Consider the following 16,749-nt stretch of genomic DNA (forward strand, 5'->3'; position numbering starts at 1 on the left):
GTGTCTGTATGTAAAATCGTCCTTAAAACCCATCCTGCGCGATAATATAGGTGAATTTAATGAAAATGTAGAATCCCTGTGGGTGGAGATAAGGGGAGGGGGAAAAATAATAAATTACTGATAGGGTTTTGTTATAAATCTCCAAAATTAATGGAAGCAATGGAGAATATCCTCGTAAAGCTAATAGATGAAGCTGTGACTCAAGGAGAAGTCATTATTATGGGGGACTTCAACTACCCTGAAATAGATTGGGGAACAGAAACCTGCAGTTCCAGCAAAGGTAATCGGTTTTTGACAACTATGAGAGACAATTACCTTTCACAACTGGTTCAGGACCCAAAAAGAAGGGGGGCACTGCTAGACCTAATATTAACCAACAGGCCAGACCGCATATCAAATATAAGGGTTGGGGGTCACTTGGGAAATAGCGATCACAAAATAATAAGTTTTCATGTATCCTTTAAAAAGATGTGTAGTAGAGGGGTTACAAGGACACTAAACTTCAGGAGGGCACTAAACGTCAGGAGGGCAAATTTCCAACGGATGAGAGAGGATCTTGGTGCAATTAACTGGGACGATATCCTGAGACACAAAAATACACAAAGAAAATGGGAGACGTTTATTAGCATCCTGGATAGGACCTGTGCACAGTATATACCGTATGGGAATAAACATACTAGAAATAAGAGGAAACCAATATGGCTAAATAGAGCTGTAAGGGGCGCAATAAGTGACAAAAAGAAAGCATTTAGAGAATTAAAGGAAGTAGGTAGTGAGGAGGCATTAAATAAATACAGAAAATTAAATAAATTCTGTAAAAAGCAAATCAAGGCAGCAAAGATTGAGACAGAGAGACTCATTGCCAAAGAGAGTAAAAATAATCCTAAAATATTCTTTAACTACATAAATAGTAAGAAACTAAAAAATGATAGTGTTGGCCCCCTTAAAAATAGTCTGGGTGAGATGGTGGATGAGGATGAGGAAAAAGCCAATATGCTAAATGACTTTTTTTCATCAGTATTTACACAAGAAAATCCCATGGCAGACAAAATGTCTAGTGATAAAAATTCCCAATTAAATGTCATCTGCTTAACCCAGCAGGAAGTGCGGCGGCGTCTAAAAATCACTAAAATTGACAAATCTCCGGGCCCGGATGGGATACACCCTCGAGTACTGCAGGAATTAAGTACAGTCATTGATAGACCATTATTTTTAATCTTTAAAGACTCCATAATAACAGGGTCTGTGCCACAGGACTGGCGTATAGCAAATGTGGTGCCAATATTCAAAAAGGGAACAAAAACTGAACTCGGAAATTATAGGCCAGTAAGCTTAACCTCTACTGTGGGTAAAATCCTGGAGGGCATTCTAAGGGATGCTATACTGGAGTATCTGAAGAGGAATAACCTCATGACCCAGTATCAGCACGGGTTTACTAGGGACCGTTCATGTCAAACTAATTTGATCAGTTTCTATGAAGAGGTAAGTTCCGGACTGGACCAAAGGAACCCAGTAGATGTAGTGTATATGGACTTTTCAAAAGCTTTTGATACGGTGCCACACAAAAGGTTGATACATAAAATGAGAATAATGGGGATAGGGGAAAATATGTGCAAGTGGGTTGAGAGCTGGCTCAGGGATAGGAAACAAAGGGTGGTTATTAATGGAGCACACTCGGACTGGGTAGCGGTTAGCAGTGGGGTACCACAGGGGTCAGTATTGGGCCCTCTTCTTTTTAACATATTTATTAATGACCTTGTAGGGGGCATTCAGAGTAGAATTTCAATATTTGCAGATGACACTAAACTCTGCAGGGTAATCAATACAGAGGAGGACAATTTTATATTACAGGATGATTTATGTAAACTAGAAGCTTGGGCTGATAAATGGCAAATGAGCTTTAATGGGGATAAATGTAAGGTCATGCACTTGGGTAGAAGTAATAAGATGTATAATTATGTGCTTAATTCTAAAACTCTGGGCAAAACCGTCAATGAAAAAGACCTGGGTGTATGGGTGGATGGGTGGATGACAAACTCATATTCAGTGGCCAGTGTCAGGCAGCTGCTACAAAGGCAAATAAAATAATGGGATGCATTAAAAGAGGCATAGATGCTCATGAGGAGAACATAATTTTACCTCTATACAAGTCACTAGTTCGACCACACTTAGAATACTGTGCACAGTTCTGGTCTCCGGTGTTTAAGAAAGACATAGCTGAACTGGAGCGGGTGCAGAGAAGAGCGACCAAGGTTATTAGAGGACAAGGGGGTCTGCAATACCAAGATAGGTTATTACACTTGGGGCTATTTAGTTTGGAAAAACGAAGACTAAGGGGTGATCTTATTTTAATGTATAAATATATGAGGGGACAGTACAAAGACCTTTCTGATGATCTTTTTAATCATAGACCTGAAACAGGGACAAGGGGGCATCCTCTGCGTTTGGAGGAAAAAAGGTTTAAGCATAATAACAGACGCGGATTCTTTACTGTAAGAGAAGTGAGACTATGGAACTCTCTGCCGTATGATGTTGTAATGAGTGATTCATTACTTAAATTTAAGAGGGGACTGGATACCTTTCTGGAAAACTATAATGTTACAGGGTATATACACTAGATTCCTTGATAGGGCGTTGATCCAGGGAACTAGTCTGATTGCCGTATGTGGAGTCGGGAAGGAATTTTTTCCCCCAATGTGGAGCTTACTCTTTGCCACATGGGTTTTTTTTCGCCTTCCTCTGGATCAACATGTTAGGGCATGTTAGGTTAGGCTATGGGTTGAACTAGATGGACATATAGTCTTCCTTCAACCTTAATAACTATGTAACTATGAAGAGTGGCTTTAATGTGACAAGACTCCATATCTGACAAATGTTTTACTGGCATTTCTTTCACAAATGCTTCTTACCATCATCCCCAACTTTCTCTCGCTCCGCTTCTCTCCTTCGTCTTGCAATTCTTTGCTTTTCTTCAAGTCTCTGCTTCTCAACATTGGCTTCATCCCAGTTGCCATTCTCCATCAGCCTCTGATCAGGCCGCAAACGGCTGTCCGTAGGGGCCACCCCCTCTTCTAGGGCATTAAGGGTCAATGCCAGTTCAGAGAAGTAATACATGTATTCTGCATTCTTCCTGCATATCAAGGGAAAACAATACAAAGTCAAAACCATAAAGTGAACACTACAGCAGGAAGACAGAACGTAGAGGAAACATACGGCAAAGGGTGTCTTCTCCACAGAAGAGTCTTGTTTTCTGGAGCCTTATCAGCACCATTCTCAAAGCCACTACCAGGTGGAGACACAGGAGAACACTCCATCCGCTCATCCCACGTCCCCATCAATGTGTAATGTATGCGCCCACTTACGTCCAACACCTCTCCAGTCACCTGTAAGAGAGGAGGAGCATTAACATTATCAATATTAACTAAAGTGGGTGTATAAGTAAAAACAATGTGGCACTGATTAAAGGGAACCTGTCACCCCCAAAATGGAAGATGAGCTAAGCCAACTGGCATCAGGGGCTTATCTACAGCATTCTGGAATGCTGTAGATAAGCCCCCGATGTATCCTGAAAGATGAGAAAAAGAGGTTAGATTATACTCACCTGGGCGGGTGTTCCAGCTGCGGTCTGGGTCCGATGGGCGTCGCGGTCCGGGGCCTCCTATCTTCATACGATCACATCCTCTTCTTGTCTTCACGCCGCAGCTCCGATGCAGGCGTACTTTGTCTGCCGTGTGAGGGCAGACCAAAGTACTGCAGAGCGCAGGTGCCGGGAAAGGTGCCCGGCGCCTGCGCACTGCAGTACTTTGCTCTGCACTCAACAGGGCAGACAAAGTACGCCTGCGCCGGAGCGGCAGCGTGAAGCTAAGAGGACGTCATTGTAAGAAGATGGGAGGCCCCCGGACTGGACCACGACACCCATCGGACTGGACCGCAGCGGGAACGCCCCTGGGTGAGTATAATCTAACCTCTTTTTCTCATCTTTCAGGATACATCGGGGGCTTATCTACAGCATTACAGAATGCTGTAGATAAGCCCCTGATGCCAGTGGGCTTAGCTCAACTTCCATTTTGGGGGGTGACAGGTTCCCTTTAAATGTATACATTTCATGATCCATCTGTGTAAATGGATCTTCAACTAAGGGAATTGTTCGAATTATCAGTCAAATTTGGGAGGGATACAGACTTACCTTGCGGGCCACATCACGAGAGAAGTAGCTGTAAGGGGAAAACTTGAGCTTACACTTGTCTCCAGTCTTGTGATTGACAATTTCTATTTCTCCAGACTGCAAGAATAATGTTTTAATACATAAGAAAAATCATTGTATTTCCATAAAAAAACAAACAAAAAACCCAATGAGTGAGGCATGATAGACCTGCATGATGTCTGACTATTTACACTGCATATTACATAAGGATCAGAACATTGTTAAGAGTCTACATTTCTCCAGAGGACAGTCACATGACATTTCCCTACAACAACTGAAACAACTAAGCTTTGCTGCAAAAAATGGTGCAATGACTGGGGCGGGGAGGGGCAGGAAAGCAGGGCAGGAAGCAGAGGCAAACAATGGTACAATGACCGGGGCAAGGCAGGAAGCAGAGGCAAACAATGCTACAATGACTGGGGCAGGGCAGGAAAGCAGGGCAGGAAGCAGAGGCAAACAATGGTACAATAACTGGGGCAAGGCAGGAAGCAGAGGCAAACAATGCTACAATGACTGGGGCAGGGCAGGAAAGCAGGGCAGGAAGCAGAGGCAAACAATGGTACAATAACTGGGGCAAAGCAGTAAGCAGAGGCAAACAATGGTACAATGACTGGGGCGAGGCAGGAAGCAGAGGCAAACAATGGTGCAATGACCAGGGCAGGGCAGGAAGCAGAGGCAAACAATGGTACAATGACCGGGGCAGGAAGCAGAGGCAAACAATGGTACAATGACTGGGGCGAGGCAGGAAGCAGAGGCAAACAATGGTGCAATGACTGGGGCGAGGCAGGAAGCAGATGCAAACAATGGTGCAATGACCAAGGCGGGGCAGGAAGCAGAGGCAAACAATGGTGCAATGACTGGAGCAGGGCAGGAGGTAGAGGCAAACAACTGTACAATAACTGGGGCAGGGCAGGAAGTAGTGGCAAACAATGGTGCAATGACTGGAGCAGGGCAGGAAAGAGGAGAGAGCTGGGCCTGGAGCCAGTGCGTCATCCCTTACCTGGTCAATCCATAATTTTCCTACAATGATGTTGTGCACAGTTGTGGTCACTTTCTTCCATGTGTAATGGTTCCCAGAGTTATTAAATATACAGTGAATGGTACCTAGGGGGATTAAGAGAATAAGTCAGCATCAAATGATAACGCTAAATCTAGTTCTTAACGGACCCATCATATTCTCCCAGTCCCTCACCAAGGGGCATGATGGAGAGATATTTCCCTCGGAACTTGCTAGTAATCTTGATCTCCTGCCGCAGGGTCCAGCCATTACGGGATTCAGCATGATGAGCTGCTGCTGGGGGGTGATGGCTGACCTAAAAAGAAAGGGAAAATAATAGAAGACAAAAAAGAAAAAGGGTTACTTAATATTATTGTTCTGCTTAGTTATATCATCCTATACAAGACAGACATCAGCGGCACCCAACAGACCCTAATAATGATAATGGGGTTCATCAGGTTTACACCTTGGGACCTGATATTTTATGATGCCTCCAAAGCAGATGTAAAAAGCTGTTATCTTTAGTCCAGCTTGTCCATTACCCAGAATTTTCTACTCTGAAACAGTCATTTCCATGTCTAGGTTTGTACAAAACCAAGTTGTGGAAATCCCTCACTTGTAATTTACCCTTTTTTTGGATCATTCAATAAAATTAGAAATGATAAGTCCATAAATATGTTTCTTGGTGACAACACGAAATCTATACACAATCATTTGTAAAAGTTGCAAAGAAAAATTCCATGGCATACGTGGATTAATGCAGCGGTCGTAAGGTTTACCCTTTGTAATGCCAATCACAACATGGGAATGCAGAGGTGACCCCAATACTACAAACTGTAAGTAGCTAAACCTAACTTCTTCAAGGGAACCTGTCAGGCCCCCAACATACTGCTATGATTAAAATTATGTACCGTATATAATTGTGCATAAAAAGTTTTTCAGCACATTTTTGTGCTGAAAATGCCCCCCCTCAGCTTATACACGAGGCATTGTACCAGTTTACAGTGGGGGAGCAGCAGGTCACAGGAGGCAGGCATATAGATACATATACACACAAAAAAAACATCCTACTTACCTTCCCTGCGTGCCCTTGCACCATCTCGTTCCGGTGTCGGCAGCTCCTGCGGCCGGGCGATTACGTGTCCCCGCTCATTAAGGTAATGAATATTCATCTCTCTCCACTCCCATAGGCGTGGAGTGTATACTCATTACCTTAATGAGTGGGAACACGTAATCGCCCGGCTGCAGGAGCTGCAGGCACCGGAACGAGATGTAGCTGTACTGGTCCAGGTTCATATGCATACAGCGAGTGGTTGCATACAATATGTGCATTTGTATAAAACAAAGAAATGATTTTGAAGGGAATCTGTCAGCGGGATTTGTCATGTAATCCAAGAGCAGCACAATGAAAAGCCAAAAAACCTGATTTAAGCGATGTAATACCTACTGGGTTGCTTGCTGTCATTTTGACACAATCACAGTTTTTCTCTGCTGCAGTTCACTTAATGCTATAACTGGTGAATAACCCGCCCACAGCACTCATTAGCAGCTGCTAATTTTATTCAAGAAGCAGCACGCACCCTACAAAAAGACACTGTCCTAATGAGCCCCTACATAATTCTGCTCTCGGATTATACAGCAAAACCCTGCTGACAGATTTAGAGAGTATAAAACTTAAATCACAAAGTGTGTGATGTGTATTTTAATCACTAAATTATATAACCCATTGCAAGTCTGGCATCTCTGTAATGATGCTCAGTGAAGTATCACGTTGCCACGTCATTCATATACGGAATGCAAACAAACAAAACAGAACCGAAAAACAATGCTGGAACTTTGTTTTATTTGTTTACACCATTTCAGCCCATTTGGAATTTTTTCCTCAGTTTTTCAGTACATCATAAAGATAAAATGAATGTTGCAATCCAAAAACTACAACATGTCCCACAATAAAGCCGCACTTGTAAAGCCAACGGGAGAAAACAACAACACAAAAGCAGTTATGGCACATCCTATTAAATGCCTTCCCACAAATGAACACACCAGTACGTCCTGGTGACTTTGCGGGCATAGTAACTGTGGTGATCACCGCCGAGAGCTCGGCTTAAGCGATAGCTGATCCTTAACTGTTTAACCCTCTCTAGATGATGCCATCAGTAGAATTTGTGTCATTTAGAAGCTTAGGAGAAGGAAGGGGGCTCCCTATCTCACCCAATCAGCACCCTTGCAACGCAATCATGGAAACCCCGATGCTTGCCATGACAGCAGTAGGACAAATAACCTACAGGTTTGTCAGCTGCAGGGGTCTGTTAGACCATGCCAGGAGCATGGTCTAATAGGCTTTTTGTCAGTAACACAGAACCAAATATAGTGAATTGCAGTACATGTAGATTAAAATGCACTATACCAGTGATCAGCGTTCTACAAGTTAAAGTCCCACGGAAAAAAACAAAAAAAATAAAAAAAATTGTAAAAAAATTATTTTTCCAAAAATACATATTTAAAAAAAAATCACATTTCATAGTGTACAGAACAACCTGACCTATAAAACTCACTATTTACCCCTTCAGTGAACACTGAAGATTAAATTTAAAAAATGGCAAAAAAAAAAAAAAAGATGCTTTTTCATCATACCGAACTGAAAGTGGAATAAAACAGTCAAAAACTTGAATGTAAGTAAAAACTATATAGCTAAAGTCGCTATCCCGTCCCGCAAAAAAACAAGTTTCCATACTGCTCCCTCAGAGAAGAAATAAAAGCTACAGCTTTCACTATATAAGAAAAACAAAAATCGAGCTGGGATTAAGTTTATAAACATGCAACACAAACGCATGTTCACATTGGCCATAAAGCATACAAAACCTACAGAAAGCAAAATGAGCAAAAACTCTGCTGAAACTAAACAAGTAAAAAAGCAAAAGTGCATTTAAATAAGACAGGGTTCTTAGTAATACTGTTTTTGATCAAAAATAGCATAAAAGCCATCCCACCACGACAAGATGATCCCGATTGTGACTGAACCTACACTGTCCAATATTAAAAACCTCACCATGTGTCAGAGTGGACCTCATTGTGTGAATAAGGGCAGACAAAAGGACTGGTCCCCTCATCCCTACAGAAATACAAAACATGTGGGCCCTTACTACGGTTTAGGCACACTGCGGGGCTCAGAAGGAAGGGGACATTTGAATGTGGGAGCACAGAATTCGCTGGATTTCTTTTAGCGGGGTGAGGAGCCATGGTGCTCATCCAGAGCCTGTGTGCTACCAGTAAGCCCCTATATTTCCGTTAACAGATAATGGACCTGAGTGAGGACTTGCTTTTTTTTGTTGATTAATCAGAAGTTTTTGTCAAGAACATTTTACGCTTATATCGGGGTTTCCAACGAAACCGCAGAGTGACGTGATTCAGATGAAACTTTATGTAAAAAGTTCTCAATAAAAGCAAGTCCCCACTTAGGTCCGTTATCTGTTAATGGACATATATTGGGCTTAAATATTACTGGCAGCACAAAGGCTCTGGAAAAGTGACCCTGCACTGCTGTTTTGGCACTGCATAAGCTTTCTGAAGAAAAACAACATCAGAACATTTCTGGACATGTGCGGTGCAGCTCGCTCCAGCGCGCTGTTACATTACATCATATCCGGTTCCTGTCTCCGGAACACAGCATTGACACGCTCACTGTCTGGGGACATTGATTTTCTAAAACACCTGAAAGTGTTTGTTCTGCTCCTTATATAATAGTTGGGGTTGCCATTCTAACCTGAGGCATCTCATAGGGAACTAATCCCAGGTGTCCTGTAACGCTTGGCCACTGTGCCACATGAGAAAATGGACAACTACTAGCTAAGTACTCCCTTATTAACCTCTCACTCCTGATGAACCTCGTAAGAGGCGAAACGCGTTTAGTTTCAGTTGACTTATAAGTACTAAGACATTATAGAGCATTTTGCAGGGTTTTCTGTACCCTGAGCTTATAACACTATTATATGGGCTATCTGCTTTGCGCCAATGTTATTTAAACTCCTGGGACATCTGATGCATATATTATTTGGAGTGTGGCCATAAGTGTAGTGAGGCTATATAGTTATAGACTGCTGACAATTTTGATATAGGCTCTACCATATTAACCCCTTAAGCCCCAAGGGTGGTTTGCACGTTAATGACCGTGCCAATTTTTACAATTCTGACCACTGTCCCTTTATGAGGTTATAAGTCTGGAACGCTTCAACGGATCCTGATGATTCTGACAATGTTTTCTCATGACATATTGTACTTCATGATAGTGGTAAAATTTCTTCGAAAAGACTTGCGTTTGTGAAAAAAATGGAAATTTGGCAAAAATTTTCAAAATTTTGCGATTTTCCAACTTTGAATTTTTATGCCCTTAAATCACAGAGATATGTCACAAAATACTTAAGTAACATTTCCCACATGTCTCCTTTACATCAGCACAATTTTGGAACCAAAATGTTTTTTTTGTTAGGGAGTTATAAGGGTTAAAAGTTGACCAGCAATCTCTCATTTTTACAACACCATTTTTAATTTTAGGGACCACATCTCATTTGAAGTCATTTTGAGGGGTCTATATGATCGAAAATAACCAAGTGTGACACCATTCTAAATACTGCACCCCTCAAGGTGCTCAAAATCACATTCAAGAAGTGTATTAACCCTTCGGGTGCTTCACAGGAATTTTTGGAATGTTTAAATAAAAATGAACATTTAACTTTTTTTCACACAAAATTTACTTCAGCTCCAATTTGTTTTATTTTACCAAGGGTAACAGGTGAAAATGGACCCAAAAGTTGTTGTACAATTTGTCCTGAGTACCCAGATACCCCATATGTGGGGGTAAACCACTGTTTGGGCGCATGGCAGAGCTCGGAAGGGAAGGAGCGCCATTTGACTTTTCAATGCAAAATTGACTGGAATTGAGATGGGACGCCATGTTGCGACTGGAGAGCCTCTGATGTGCCTAAACATTGAAACCCCCAAAAAGTGTCACAATTTTGGAAAGTAGACCCCTTAAGGAACTTATCTAGATGTGTTGTGAGAACTTTGAACCCCCAAGTGCTTCACTACAGTTTATAACGCAAAGCCGTGAAAATAAACAAAATAATTTTTTTTCCCCACAAAAATGTTTTTTTAGCCCCCCAAATTTTTATTTTCCCAAGGGTAACAAGAGAGATTGGACCCAAGAAGTTGTTGTCCAATTTGTCCTGAGTACGCTGATACCCCATATGTTGGCGTAAACCCCTGTTTGGGCGCACGGGAGAGCTCGGAAGGGAAGGACCATGGTTTTACTTTTTCAACGTAGAATTGGCTGGAATTGAGATCGGGCGCCATGTCGCGTTTGGAGAGCCCCTGATCTGCCTAAACAGTGGAAACCCCCAATTCTAACTGAAACCCTAACCCTAGCCCCAACCCTAACCTTAACCCTAACGGGAAAATGGAAATAAATTTTTTTAATTTTATTATTTTTCCCTAACTAAGGGGGTGATGAAGGGGGGTTTGATTTACTTTTATAGCTTTTTTTAGCGGATTTTTATGATTGGCAGTTGTCACACACTGAAAGACGCTTTTTATTGCAAAAAATAGTTTTTGCGTCTCCTCATTTTGAGAGCTATAATTTTTCCATATTTTGGCCCACAGAGTCATGTGAGGTCTTGTTTTTTGCGGGACGAGTTGACGTTTTTAATGGTAACATTTTCAGGCACGTGACATTTTTTGATCGCTTTTTATTCCGATTTTTGTGAGGCAGAATGACCAAAAACCAGCTATTCATGAATTTTTTTTTGGGAAGGGGGTGTGTGGGGGTGTTTATACCGTTCCGCGTTTGGTAAACTTGATAAAGCAGTTTTATTCTTCGGGTCGGTATAATTACAGCAATACCTCATTTATATCATTTTTTTATGTTTTGGTGCTTTTCTACGATAAAAACCATTTTATAGAAAAAATAATTATTTTTGCATCGCTTTATTCTGAGGACTATGACTTTTTTATTTTTTCGCTGATGATGCTGTATGGCGGCTCGTTTTTTGCAGGACAAGATGACGTTTTCAGTGATACCATGGTTATTTATATCCGTCTTTTTTATCGCGTGTTATTCCACTTTTTGTTCGGCGGTATGATAAAGCGTTTTTTGCCTCTTTTTTTACTGCGTTCACTGAAGGGGTTAACTAGCGGGAGTTTTACAGGTGGGGTCGTTACGGACGCTGCAATACTAAATATGTACTTTTATTGTTTTTTATTATTCATATTTATGGGAACAATATATATATTTTTTCCTTTATTTAGGTTTTCACTTCACAGGTGTGCCCTGTCAGGTTTAAGAAGTGAGATTTCTTGCTTTTAAATGGGGTTGGGATCATCAGTTGTGTTGTGCAGAAGTCTGGTGGATACACAGCTGATAGTCCTAACTGAATAGACGGTTACAATTTGTATTACGGCAAGAAAAAAGCAGCTAAGGCCTCTTTCATACTTCCATATTGCATTCCCCGTCACAATGCGTCGTTTTGTCAAAAAAATGCATCCTGCAAATTTGCCTGCAGGATGCGTTTTTTCCCCATAGACTTGTATTAGCGACATATTGCGACGCATGGCCACACGTTTCGCCCGTCGCGCACTGGATCCTGCGCAATTTGACGCAAATTGCACGTCGTTTAGACAAAACGTTAAATTAAATATTTGTCAGCGTCAGAAAAACGTCCAACGACGCATCCTGCGGCATACGTCGTTGGCTATAATGGCAGGCTATGGACGCAGGATGCGTCATTGCCTGTGAAAATAAGGAATCCTGCGACGTATTGCGTTTTTCTATTCTGAGCATACCTGGAAGGATTTTCTAGTCTCTCTCTCGCCAGAAAAACCACCTACGAATTCGGGTATTTCCTCATTCAATGGATCCATCGAGACACTGAGATGCGTTGGATCCGGTTTTCTTTATTTTCCTGACATCCGTCGATACGTCACAACAACGCATTGTGACGGCCGCCGAACTACGGAAGTGTGAAAGAAGCCTAAGTAAAGAAAAACGAGTGGCCCTCATTACTTTAAAAAATGAAGGTCAGTCAATCCGAAAAATTGGGAAAACTTTGAAAGTGTCCCCAAGTGCAGTTGCAAAAACCATCAAGCGCTACAAAGAAACTGGCTCACATGAGGACTGCCCCAGGAAAGGAAGACCAAGAGTCACCTCTGCTTCTGAGGATAAGTTTATCCGAGTTAACAGCCTCAGAAATCGAAGGTTAACCCCTTCCCGACCTTTGACGCCACGTAGGCGTCATGAAAGTCGGTGCCAATCCGACCCATGACGCCTATGTGGCGTCATGGAAAGATCGTGTCCCTGCAGATCGGGTGAAAGGGTTAACTCCAATTTCACCCGATCTGCAGGGACAGGGGGAGTGGTAGTACAGCCCAGGGACAGGGATCGTGGCTACGATCGCTCTGATTGGCAGTTTCACTTTTAACAGCCAATCAGAGCGATTTGTATTATTTCACCTATTAAAACTGGTGAAATATTACAATCCAGCCATGGCCGGTGCTGCAATATCAACGGCCATGGCTGGAAACACTGGTCTGCCCCCCCACCCATCGCTCCCCCAAGCCACCTATATGTCCTTTACACTGCTCCGCTCCCCTCCGTCCTCCTGTCCGCTCCCCCGTGCTCTTGTCCGCTCCCCTCGTGCTCCAATCCCACCCCCCGTGCTCTGATCCAACCCCCCTGCACTTCGATCCACCCCCCCATGCTCCGATCCACCCCCCCCGTGCTCCAATCCACCTCCCCCACCCCCCTTTTGTCACCCCCCTAGGTAGGGACAATAATAAAAATAAAGAATTTTTTTTTCCACTAAGGTTAGAATTAGGGTTAGGGTTTCGGTATGTGCACACGTATTCTGGTCCTCTGCGGATTTTTCCGCTGTGGATTTGATAAATCCACAGTGCTAAACTGCTGCGGATTTACCACGGTTTTTCTGCGCATTTCACTGCGGTTTTACAACTGCGATTTTCTATTGGAGCAGTTGTAAAACCGCTGCGGAATCCGCAGAAAGTAGTGACATGCTGCGGAAAGGAAACCGCTGCGTTTCCGTGCAGTTTTTCTGCAGCATGTGTACAGCGATTTTTGTTTCCCATAAGTAAACTCATGGGAAACTGCTGCGGATCCGCAGCGTTTTCCGCAGCGTGTGCACATACCTTTAGAATTAGGCTATGTGCACACAGTGCAGATTGATCCGCAGCGGATTGGCCGCTGCAGATTCGCAGCAGTGTTCCATCAGGTTTACAGTTCCATGTAAACCTATGGAAAACCAAATCCGCTGTGCCCATGGTGCGGAAAATACCGCGCGGAAACGCTGCGTTGTATTTTCCGCAGCATGTCAATTCTTTGTGCGGATTCCGCAGCGTTTTACACCTGTTCCTAGGAATCCAAAGGTGAAATCCGCACAAAAAAACACTGGAAATCCGCGGTAAATCCGCAGGTAAAACACAGTGCCTTTTACCCGCGGATTCTTCAAAAATGGTGCTGAAAAATCTCACACGAATCTGCAACGTGGGCACATAACCTTAGGGTTAGGGTTGGAATTAGGGTTGTGGTTATGGTTGTGATTAGGGTTATGGCTACAGTTGGGATTAGGCACAAAAACAAGAAAAAGCAGAGGCCATACAAAAAGGGGATCACCAAACAGCATGGATTTGTACAAAAAAACACAGCTTTATTAAGGTGCAAATACAGGGCAGATCATTTTAAAAACATCTAAAAACACTTAGAACAATGCCTATAATATGGAAAGTGCCTGTGCACAAGATGAAAGGGGGAAAACAGGAACACATACAGATATATATCTCAGTGACCTATATGGACAGCATATTAAAAAATTGCAAAAAACATAACACAAATAAAGGCCTAAATAGCTAATAGAGCTGCACATGAAAAAATATACTGTGGTACAGGAAATGTGCTAAAATATGCAACATATGACAGTACTAAACATGGGATCCTGAGATCACTAGTAAGGCCCCATAGATAGATGGCATGTAGCGCAGTACACATAAATAAACAACACTATCTGAGTATATAAACTGCTAAGATATACAAAATGTGCTGAAGGCATACAGAGTGCCGACATGGGATCCTGAACTCAGTGGTAAGGCCCTATATATATATATGGCACATAATGCAGTACGCACACACTGGTAACAGTACCTAAATTCAAACAGGAGAATGAATCCAACTATGCATAAAAGTACAAGTTGGGATTAGGGTTAGGGGTGTGTTGGGGTTAGTGTTGGAGGTAGAATTGAGGGGTTTCCACTGTTTAGGCACATCAGGGGTCTCCAAACGCAACATGGCGCCACCATTGATTCCAGCCAATCTTGTATTCATAAAGTCAAATGGTGCTCCCTCACTTCCGAGCCCCGACGTGCGCCCAAACAGTGGTTTACCCCCACATATGGGGTACCAGCATACTCAGGACAAACTGCGCAACAATTACTGGGGTCCAATTTCTCCTGTTACCCTTGTGAAAATAAAAAATTGCTTGCTAAAACATCATTTTTGAGGAAAGAAAAATGATTTTTTATTTTCACGGCTCTGCGTTGTAAACGTCTGTGAAGTGAAGCACTTGGGGGTTTAAAGTGCTCACCACATATCTAGATAAGTTCCTTGGGGGGGTCTAGTTTCTAAAATGGGGTCACTTGTGTGGGGTTTCTACTGTTTAGGCACACCAGGGGCTCTGCAAACGCAATGTGATGCCCGCAGAGCATTCCATCAAAGTCTGCATTTCAAAACGTCACTACTTCACTTCCGAGCCCCGGCATGTGCCCAAACAGTGGTTTACCCCCACATATGGGGTATCAGCGTATTCAGGAGAAACTGGACAACAACTTTTGGGGTCAAACTTCTTCTGTTACCCTTGGGAAAATAAAAAATTGCAGGCTAAAAAATCATTTTTGAGAAAAGAATTTTTTTTTTATTTTCATGGCTCTGCGTTATAAACTTCTGTGAAGCACTTGGGGGTTCAAAGTGCTCACCACACATCTAGATTAGTTCCTTTGGGGGTCTAGTTTCCAAAATGGGGTCATTTGTGGGGGATCTGCAATGTTTAGGCACACAGGGGCTCTCTAAACGTGACATGGTGTCCGCTAATGATTGGAGCTAATTTTCCATTTAAAAAGCCAAATGGCGTGCCTTCCCTTCCGAGCCCTGCTGTGCGCCCAAACAGTGGTTTACCCCCACATATGGGGTATCAGCGTACTCAGGACAAACTGGACAACAACATTTGGGGTCCAATTTCTCCTATTACCCTTGGCAAAATAGGAAATTCCAGGCTAAAAAAATCATTTTTGAGGAAAGAAAAATTATTTTTTATTTTCATGGCTCTGCGTTATAAACTTCTGTGAAGCACCTGGGGGTTTAAAGTGCTCAATATGCATCTAGATAAGTTCCTTGGGGGGTCTAGTTTCCAAAATGGGGTCACTTGTGGGGGAGCTCCAATTTTTAGGCACACGGGGGCTCTCCAAACGTGACATGGTGTCCGCTAAAGAGTGGAGCCAATTTTTCATTCAAAAAGTCAAATGGCGCTCCTTCCCTTCCAACCCCTGCCGTGCGCCCAAACAGTGGTTTACCCCCACATATGAGGTATCAGCGTACTCAGGACAAATTGGACAACAACTTTCGTGGTCCAGTTTCTCCTTTTACCATTGGGAAAATAAAACAATTGTTGCTAAAAGATCATTTTTGTGACTAAAAAGTTAAATGTTCATTTTTTCCTTCCATGTTGCTTCTGCTGCTGTGAAGCACCTGAAGGGTTAATAAACTTCTTGAATGTGGTTTTGTGCACCTTGAGGGGTGCAGTTTTTAGAATGGTGTCACTTTTGGGTATTTTCAGCCATATAGACCCCTCAAACTGACTTCAAATGTGAGGTGGTCCCTAAAAAAAAAATGGTTTTGTAAATTTTGTTGTAAAAATGAGAAATCGCTGGTTAAATTTTAACCCTTATAACTTCCTAGAAAAAAAAAAATTTTGTTTCCAAAATTATGCTGATGTAAAGTATACATGTGGGAAATGTTATTTATTAAAGGGACACTGTCACCTGGATTTGGAGGGAACAATCTTCAGCCATGGAGGCGGGGTTTTGGGGTTTTTGATTCACCCTTTCCTTACCCACTGGCTGCATGCTGGCTGCAATATTGGATTGAAGTTCATTCTCTGTCCTCCATAGTACACGCCTGCGCAAGGCAAGATTGCAGACTGTGCAGGCATGTACTACGGAGGACAGAGAATGAACTTCTATCCAATATTGCAGCCAGCGGGTAAGGAAAGGGTGAATCAAAAACCCCAAAACCCCGCCTCCATGGCTGAAGATTGTTCCCTCCAAATTCAGGTGACAGTGTCCCTTTAACTATTTTGTGTCACATAACTCTCTGGTTTAACAGAATAAAAATTCAAAATGTGAAAATTGCGAAATTTTCAAAATTTTCGCCAAATTTCCGTTTTTATCACAAATAAACGCAGAATTTATTGACCTAAATTTACCACTAACATGAAGC

At 42.5% G+C, this 16,749-nt stretch overlaps 1 protein-coding gene across 1 annotated transcript in view; it reads right to left on the bottom strand.

The window, feature by feature from the left end:
• OSBP (oxysterol binding protein) overlaps positions 1-16,749 on the bottom strand; it is a 76,584-nt gene that overhangs the window by 9,205 nt on the left and 50,630 nt on the right. The window contains exons 9-13 of the mRNA XM_069752977.1: positions 5,397-5,517; positions 5,205-5,308; positions 4,187-4,282; positions 3,214-3,383; positions 2,910-3,130 (exon numbers count right to left, since the gene is read on the bottom strand). Coding sequence (XP_069609078.1) covers positions 2,910-3,130; positions 3,214-3,383; positions 4,187-4,282; positions 5,205-5,308; positions 5,397-5,517 — 712 coding nt within the window. The remainder of the gene's footprint in view (positions 1-2,909; positions 3,131-3,213; positions 3,384-4,186; positions 4,283-5,204; positions 5,309-5,396; positions 5,518-16,749) is intronic.

Source organism: Ranitomeya imitator, chromosome 2 (assembly GCF_032444005.1).
Source record: "Ranitomeya imitator isolate aRanImi1 chromosome 2, aRanImi1.pri, whole genome shotgun sequence".
Taxonomy (NCBI): Eukaryota; Metazoa; Chordata; class Amphibia; order Anura; family Dendrobatidae; genus Ranitomeya; species Ranitomeya imitator.